Genomic DNA, 8,305 nt, shown 5'->3' with positions numbered 1-8,305 from the left:
GTTTCAGAAGGGGTGGGGGGGGGTTATGGGTGCGGGTGACACTGGGTGCGGGTGACACTGGGTGCGGGTGACAGAGAGTGCAGGTGACACTGGGTGCTGAGGCTGGAGGTGACACTGGGTGTAGGTGACAGTGGCTGTAGATGACACTGGCTGCAGGTGACAGTGTAGGTGACACCAGGCACAGGTCGGTGGCACTGAGCCTGCCGTGGTGGCACTGAGCCCGCTGTGGTGGCACTGACACCGCCATGGTGGCACTGTCCCCGTGTCCCCAGGGCGGTACTGGCAGGTGGTGGGTGGGCTCAGGGTGGGCATGGCCTTGGTGGCACTCTCCCCACCATGGTGGCACTGTCCCCAGGGCGGTACTGGCAGGTGGTGGACGGGCCGGTGTCGCGGCTCACGGTGGGCACGGCCGGCGTGGCGCTGGGCTCCTACGCCATGGAGGTGGCCGTGTACCACTACCGGGGCCGCCAGAAGTTCATCCCCATCGGCCACGCCAGCACCCAGTTCAGCATCACCGGTGGGTGACACGGGGACACCGGGGGGACACGGGCTGGGGGACAACAGGGGGACACCGGGTGGGTGACACGGGGACACCGGGGGGTGGGAAATGGGGCAGGTTATGGGTGCAGGTGACACTGGGTGCGGGTGACAGAGAGTGCAGGTGACACTGGGTGCTGAGGCTGGAGGTGACACTGGGTGTAGGTGACAGTGTAGGTGACACCAGGCACAGGTGACACCAGGCACAGGTGACACTGGCTATAGGTGACAATGCAGGTGACACTGACTGTAGGTGACAGAGTGCAGGTGACACCGGGTGCAGGTGACACTGGCTGCAGGTGACACCCCGCGCCAGCACTTCATCTACACTCAACCCTCTTCCTGTCCCCGCGCTGTCCCTCGCTGTCCCTCCGGTGTCCCCGCGCTGTCCCTCGCTGTCCCTCGCTGTCCCCCCGGTGTCCCCGCTGTCCCTCGCTGTCCCCGCTGTCCCCTCCCTCACGGCGTCCCCGCGCTGTCCCCAGACCAGGTCCCGCTCACCGTGGACGTGTCGCAGCTGCCGGACGCGGTGCCCGGCGGCGGCCGCTTCGTGCGGAACCGGGCGGTGGCGTTCGCGGTGCGGCTGCACGACCCGAGCCGCTACCTGCGCCACGCCGACGTGTCCTACTCGTGGGACTTCGGCGACCAGAGCGGGACCCTCATCTCGCGCAGCGCCACCGTCACCCACACCTACCGCGACACCGGCACCTTCTCGGCCCGCCTGGTGCTGCAGGCCGCCATCCCGCTCAGCCCCTGCGGGCCCAGCACGGCGCCGGCCACCACCGCGGCCACCGCGGCCACCGCGGCCACCGCGGCCACCAGCGCGCCCGGGGCACAGAGCACGGCGGCGGCGGCCAGCACCGGTGAGGGCGGGGGAGGTGGCGTGGGGGTGGTGTCGCACGGGGTGGGGGACAGCCCGGTGTGCCCCCAGCCTGCAAGGTGTGTCACCAGTGTGACCTCACGCCACAGAGCCACCCCGTGCCGTAGTGGGTGTCATCAGTGTCCCCTCACCCCATAGTGTGTGTACCCAATGTCCCCTCAGCCCCAAAGTCTTCCCACCCCATAGTGTGTGTCACCAGTGTCCCCTCGTCCCACAGAGCCACCCCAACCCACAGTGTGTGTCACCAGTGTGCCCTGACTCCACAGAGCCACCCCGTGCCGTGGTGTGTGTCACCAGTGTCCCCTCAGCCCGTAATTTGTGTCCCCAGCGTCCCCTCACCCTCCAGAGTCACCCCACCCCATAGAGGGTGTCCCCCACCCCAGACTGAATGTCCCCAGTGTCCCCTCAGCCCCCAGAGCCACCCTATGCCATAGTGTGTGTCACCAGTGTCCCCCCCACCCCACAGAGCCACCAGATGCCCCAGTGTCACCTAAAGGGACACGGAGCACCCCTGACACCACAGTTGGGGGGGTCCCAAGCTAGAGGTGACCCCAAACCGGAATGGAGGGGGCCCCGGGTGACCCCAGCCCGGTCTCGGGGTCCCGGTGACCCCAGCCCTGTCCCAGTGACCCCAGCCCCGCTCTCCCCGCAGCCCCCGCATCCTCCGGGGAGCCGGCGGAGCCCACGGGGGGCTCGGCGGCGGAACCCTCGGACCCCGCTGTCACCGAGCCCTCTGTCCCCGCTGTCACCGAGCTCCCGGTCCCCTCCGCCACCGATCCCGCTGGCACCGGGCCCTCTGTCGCCGCTGTCACCGAGCTCCCGGTCCCCTCCGCCACCGCCCCCGCTGCGGCTGCCAGCGCCGCGCCTGTCGCCTCCTCCGGGTCCCCCGCTGTCGCCACCGCGGCCGGGGCCACCGCTGTCCCCGCGGTGCCCGTGGAAGGGACAGCGGCTGCAGGTGGGTGCTGGCACGGGGTGAGGGTGGCGGCGGGCAGGGGACACGTCGGGGCTGTCCCCAAGGGCTCGCTGTCCCCAGGGGCTCGCCCAGCGTTTCCCGCGTGTCCCCGCAGACGCGGCGACAGACGGAGGCGCGGGTGATGCCACAGCCGCGGCCACCGCTGGATCGGCCACCGCTGGATCGGCCACAGATGCGGCCACAGCTGGATTTGCCACAGCTGGAGCTGCCCTCGATGCCACCGCCGCAGCCACGCTCGGTGTCACGGTGGATGCTGCCGCAGAAGCCACCGTGGGAGCCACTGCTGCGTCCCCGGCCGCTGCCACAGCTGCAGCCACAGCTGGCAGCACAGCTGGCAGCACAGCTGGCAGCACAGCTGGCGCCACAGCCCAGCCGCTGGCGCTGGTCAAGCGCCAGGCCCCGGCCGAGGGCTCGCCCGGCTGCGTCCTGTTCCGCTACGGCACCTTCGCCACCCAGCTGGACATCGTCCGTGAGTCGGGGGTCCCGGGGGTCCCGGGGGGGGTCCCGGGGGGTCCCGCGGGGCCAGCCGGGGCTGCCCCACCCCGCTGACCCCGCCGCGGTCCCCGCAGAGGGCATCGAGAGCGTGGCCATCGTGCAGGTGGTGCCCGAGGGCGGCGGCAGCAGCGTGGAGCTGACGGTGACCTGCGAGGGCGGGTGAGTGGCGGTGACAGCGGCGACAACCGCGGCGACAACCGCGGTGTCCCCGGCGCTGATGGCCGCGCCCGCAGGGTCCCCGAGGAGGTGTGCACGGTGGTGGCGGACGCCGAGTGTCGCACGGCGGAGGCGGAGTCGTGCTCGGCGGTGTCGCCGTTGCCCGGCTGCGAGCTCGTGCTGCGCCAGGACTTCAACCGCTCCGGCCTCTTCTGCCTCAACGTGTCCCTGGCCAACGGCAACGGGCTGGCCGTGGCCTCCACCCGCGTGGCCGTGGGAGGTGCGGCACGGGGACAGGGTCCGCAGGGTCCCCCGGGTGTCCCCTGGGTGGGATTGAGCTGTCCCTGCTCCGGGGAGGTGGCACCAGGCCGTGGGAGGTGTGACACGGGGACAGGGGCTGGGGATGTCCCCTGGGTGTCCCCTGGGTGGGGCTGGGTGGTTCCTGCTCCGGGGAGGTGACAGGGGCAGGTCCCGGGGATGTCCCCGGTGTTCCCTGGTGGCACTGAGCTGTCCCTGCCCTGCTGGGGGTGACAGGGGCAGGTCCCGGGGTGTCCCCGGTGTCCCCTGGTGGCACTGGGCTGTCGCTGTCCCCAGGAGCCGCCCCGGGCACCGGGCGCACCACGCTGTTCGTGGCACTCGTGCTGGTGGCGGCCGCGCTGGGCACGGCTGCGTACACCTACAGGTGAGGGGACACGGGGACAGGAGGGACTCTGGGGACAGGGGGACATTGGGGACACGGGGACACGGGGACACGGGGACACGGGGACACGGGGACATTGGGGACATTTGGGACAGGGGGGACACGGAGACAAGGGGACAGGGGGACGGGGGGGACACTGGGACAGCGGGGACTCTGGGGACACTGGGAACACGGGGACACGGGGACGGGGGGGACTCTGGGGACATTGGGGACACCAGGGACATTGGGGACATTGGAGACATCAGGGGCAGTGGGGAATCGGGGACACTGGGGACACTGGGGACACTGGGGATAGTGGGGACACGGGGACATTGGGGACACTGGAGACAGGGGGGACATGGACATTAGGGACATTGGGGACAATGGGGACAGGGGGACACTGGGGACACTGGGGACACCGTGGGGACATTGGGGACATCAGGGACACTCCTTATGGGGTGTGTGTGACGCTGTGGGGTGGGGGACACTGTGGTTGGGGACATCAGGGACACATCAAGGGGTGCAGGTGACACCATGGGGTTGGGGACACTCTGTGGGGTGGAGGTGACACTGTGGGGTTGGGGACATTGGGGACACTCCCCATGGGGTGGAGGTGACCCCGTGTCCCCCCCGTGTCCCCCCCGTGTCCCCCCCAGACGGGTGAAGCACTCGGCGCTGTCCCCCGCGCTGTCCCCGCCGCTGTCCCCGCCCCGGCCGTGGCTGTCCCCAAGTGTCACCGTGCGGCGGCTGCTGCAGCGCGCCCTGGGGGGGGTCCCGAGCGGCGAGAGCAGCCCCCTCCTCCGCGCCCGCTCCGTCTAGGGACCCCCGCCCCAAATCCTGCCCCCCAAAGCCCCCCCGGACCCCGCGGGGGGGCTTGGGGACGCCGCGGTGGCCTTGGTGGCACCGGGATTAAAGCTGCGATGTGCCCGCGGCTCCGGCTCCGCGTGGTTTGGGGGGTCCTGGGGGGGTCTGGGTCCTGGAGGAATTTTGGGTGGATTTGGGGGGATCTGGTGGTTTTGGGTGGATTTTGGGGGATTTTGGGGGGTTTTGGGTGGATTTTGGGGGATTTTGGGGGGTTTTGGGTGGATTTGGGGGGATCTGGGGGGTTTTGGGTGGATTTTGGGGGTCCCGGGGGGTCCCGAGCCCCCTCCCCCACCCAGGGCCCCTCTGTCCAGAGACCCCGCCCCAAATCAGCGGCCACGCCCCCTGATTTACATATTAATTAAAGATCTCTTCAACCAAATCCTGCAATGTTTTGGTTTGTTCATGGCCACGCCCCTTTATGTGGCCACGCCCCCACACATCACATCAACCAATGACCACGCCCCCTCATTTCCATATTAATCAAAGTTCATTTTGGCCACTCCCTCAATTTCCACAGCAGTGGCCACACCCCTTAATTTCCATATTAATTAAATACCATCTCTGCCATTTGACCACGCCCACTAGTTTGCACGTCATCAAGTGACCACGCCCTCTAGTTTGCATACTAATTAAAAGTCATTGCCTCGTTTTGGCCACGCCCTCTAATTTACATATCCATCAATGGCCACGCCCCCTCAGCTATCACCCACATAACATTACAAGAAATGACCACGCCCCTTAATTTACATATTATTTAATATAGCCCGTGGACACGCCCACTGATTTGCATACTAAAACACCACACCCCTAATTACCATACAATTTAAGCCCATTTCCGCTGTTTGCCCCGCCCTCTAATTTCCATACCCGCCACTGGCCACGCCCCCTCAACGACTATTGGCCACATTTTATTTAAATACTCGACCACGCCCCTTAATTACAATATATTTTCCATATCTGACCACGCCCACTGATTTGCATATAGAGAATTGACCACGCCCTCGAATTGCCAGATAAATCAAGCTCGCTTCCGCGCTTAGCCCCGCCCCCTAATTTCCATATGCACCATGTGGCCACGCCCCGTTTCAGCCCCGCCCCCGGGGCCGCCGCGCGCGCCGCCGCCTTTGCGTCACTTCCGGGGCGGCCCCGCGGCGCGCGCGCAAAGATGGCGACGCCCTATGTGACGGACGAGACCGGTGAGCGCTCTGTCCCTGTCCCCCTGTCTCTCCCATGTCCCCATGTCCGTCCGTGTCCCCATGTCTGTCCGTGTCCCCATGTCTGTCCGTGTCCCCCTGTCTGTCCGTGTCCCCCTGTCTGTCCCTGTCCCCCTGTCTCTCCCATGTCCCCCTGTCCGTCCCTGTCCCCATGTCTGTCCGTGTCCCCAGGCCGGTACATCCCCTCCACGCAGCGGCCGGACGGGACCTGGCGGAAGCAGCGCCGGGTCAAGGAGGGCTACGTGCCCCAGGAGGAGGTGCCCGTGTGAGTGGGGGTCCCGGGGGTCCCGGGGGGCCCCGGGGGGTGGGGAGGGGGCGGCCCACGGCGCTGTCACCGCAGGGAGACCGAGGGTGTCCCCAGCACGGCCATCAGGGAGATCTCGCTGCTCAAGGAGCTCAACTTTTTTTTTTTTTTTGCCTCCCCGCAGCTACGAGAACAAATACGTGAAATTCTTCCGGAGCAAACCCGAGCTCCCCCCGGGCTTGAACCCCGAGCCCGCCCCCTCCCCGCCCGGCCGAGGGACCCCCGGGCGGCCCGAGGGCTGCGACCCCTCCCCAGCTTTGTCCAAGAGCGCCCGCAGGAACCTGAAACGCAAAGAGAAGAGGAAACAGCAGCAGGAGAAGGAGCGGGACGGACTGAGCCAGGCGCCGGAAAACACCGAAAACATCGGGACGGGAGCGGGAGGAGGAGCAGGAGGAGCAACAGGCGACGGCCACAACGGAGGAGGAGGGACAGCTGGGGAGAAAAATGTGGAAAATCCCGGGAATTCGGGCAAAAATCCCGCCAAGAATTCCGGCAAAAATCCCGCCAAAAATCCCGAGAAAAATTCAGCAAACTCCGACAAGAACCCCGAGAAAAATTCAGCAAACTCCGACAAGAACCCCGAGAAAAATTCAGCAAACTCCGACAAGAATCCTGCCAAAAATCCGGCGAATTCCGAGAAAAATCCCACCAAGAATTCAGGGAATCCCGGGGTTAAAAACGGGAATAATTCGGGGAGTACTGATAATTTGGGCAGCAATTTAGGAGGTAGTTTAGGGAATAATAATTCGGGGAAGAATAATTCGGGGAGTAACAATAAGAATTTGGGGAGTAACAATAAGAATTTGGGGAATAACAATAATAATTTGGGGAATAATAACAATAACTCGGGGAATAATAATCCGGGGAATAATAAGAATAGTTTGGGGAATAATAATAAGAATAATTCAGGGGATAATAAGAATAATTCGGGGAGTAATAATAAGAATTTGGGGAATAATAATAAGAATAATTCGGAAAATAATAAGAATAATTTGGGAAATAATAAGAATAATTCGGGAAATAATAAGAATAATTCGGAAAATAATAAGAATAATTCGGGAAATAATAAGAATAATTCAGGAAATCAGAATAATTCGGGGGAAAATCCCGAGAAGAGTTCGGGGAGCAACGGCGGGAACAACCCGGGCAGTGACAGGGGGGGCGGTTTGGGGCAGAATTCCGGGGATGTTCCGGGGGATGTTCCGGGGGCTGGGCCGGGGGATGGGTCGGGGGACGCCCCCGGGGCCGGGGTGGGGGGACGCCCCCGGGGCCGGGCCGGGGCCCGGCGCGGGCAGCGAGCAGCGCGGGCGGCGCATGAAGAGCCTGCGCAAGAAGCTGCGGCAGGTGGAGGAGCTGCGGCTGCGGCTGGAGCGGGGGGCCCTGGCCCGGCCCAGCCCCGAGCAGCTGCAGAAGCTGCGGCGGAGGAGCGCGCTGGAGGAGGAGCTGCGCGCGCTGGAGCTGGGCTCCTGAGCGGGGCGGCCCGGGCTTTTGGGGGGTTTTTTGGGATTTTTTTAAATTTTTTTTGGAATTTTTTTTGGGTTTTTTTTTGTTTTTTCGGGGGTTTTTCTTTGAGGTTTTAAAGGTTTATTTTAAAATTTGTGATTTTTTTTTTGCTTATTTTGTTTTTGGGTTTTTTTTTGTTTGTTTGGTTTGGTTTTTTTTTGTTTGGTGTTGTTTTGTTTTGTTTTTTGATTTTAATTTTTTGTTTCATTTCATTTCGGTTTTCTAATTTTATTTTGTTTAAATTTATTTTGTTAAATTGTATTTTAATTTTATTTTAGTTTTGTTTCACTTTCATTTTTTTAAATTTTGTTTTTTAAATTTTATTTTGTTTAATTTAATTTGATTTTTTTTTATTTTAATTTTTTTAATTTTAATTTTTCTTTCTTTAATTTTTTTTGTTTTTATTTTGGGTTTTAAATTTATTTTACTGATTTTTTTTTTGTTTGGTTTTGGGGTTTATTTTTGGGGGTTTTTTTGTTTGTTTGTTTTTTTTCTTTTTAATTTTTAAATTTTAATTCAATTTCTTTGATTTTTCCTCCATTTATTTCATTTTTCCCCATTTCCCCCTAATTTTATTCCATTTTTTTTCCTTTTCTCCTCCTTCACCCCACCTCTCTCCCTCTTTTTACCGGGATTTCAATTTTGGGGTGAAACCACAAGAAAACGGGGCCGTGCCCCTCCCCCCGCGCTCTAATTTCCATAC

General features: G+C 61.6%; 2 protein-coding genes across 2 annotated transcripts in view; both read left to right on the top strand.

The window, feature by feature from the left end:
• The window catches only part of PMEL (premelanosome protein), an 8,709-nt gene extending 4,037 nt beyond the window's left edge, over nt 1–4,672 (top strand). Inside the window, exons 6-12 of the mRNA XM_039712995.1 lie at nt 1,020–1,397; nt 2,067–2,369; nt 2,482–2,856; nt 2,957–3,041; nt 3,116–3,318; nt 3,633–3,720; nt 4,374–4,672. Coding sequence (XP_039568929.1) covers nt 1,020–1,397; nt 2,067–2,369; nt 2,482–2,856; nt 2,957–3,041; nt 3,116–3,318; nt 3,633–3,720; nt 4,374–4,536 — 1,595 coding nt within the window. The 3' untranslated portion in view covers nt 4,537–4,672. The remainder of the gene's footprint in view (nt 1–1,019; nt 1,398–2,066; nt 2,370–2,481; nt 2,857–2,956; nt 3,042–3,115; nt 3,319–3,632; nt 3,721–4,373) is intronic.
• Nucleotides 4,673–5,728: 1,056 nt separating this feature from the next.
• PYM1 (PYM homolog 1, exon junction complex associated factor) lies at nt 5,729–7,598 on the top strand. The gene is made up of 4 exons (XM_039713011.1): nt 5,729–5,777; nt 5,967–6,060; nt 6,224–6,545; nt 7,402–7,598. The coding sequence occupies exons 1-4, from the start codon at nt 5,747–5,749 to the stop codon at nt 7,567–7,569; spliced, it is 615 nt and encodes a 204-aa protein (XP_039568945.1). The 5' UTR covers nt 5,729–5,746; the 3' UTR covers nt 7,570–7,598.
• The last annotated feature ends 707 nt before the right edge of the window (nt 7,599–8,305 follow it).

This window comes from Passer montanus, unplaced genomic scaffold, assembly GCF_014805655.1.
Source record: "Passer montanus isolate IOZ18808 unplaced genomic scaffold, ASM1480565v1 scaffold270, whole genome shotgun sequence".
Classification (NCBI taxonomy): domain Eukaryota; kingdom Metazoa; phylum Chordata; class Aves; order Passeriformes; family Passeridae; genus Passer; species Passer montanus.
The sequence above is the reverse complement of the archived record's forward strand: the minus strand, read 5'-3'. Positions and strand labels throughout refer to the sequence as shown.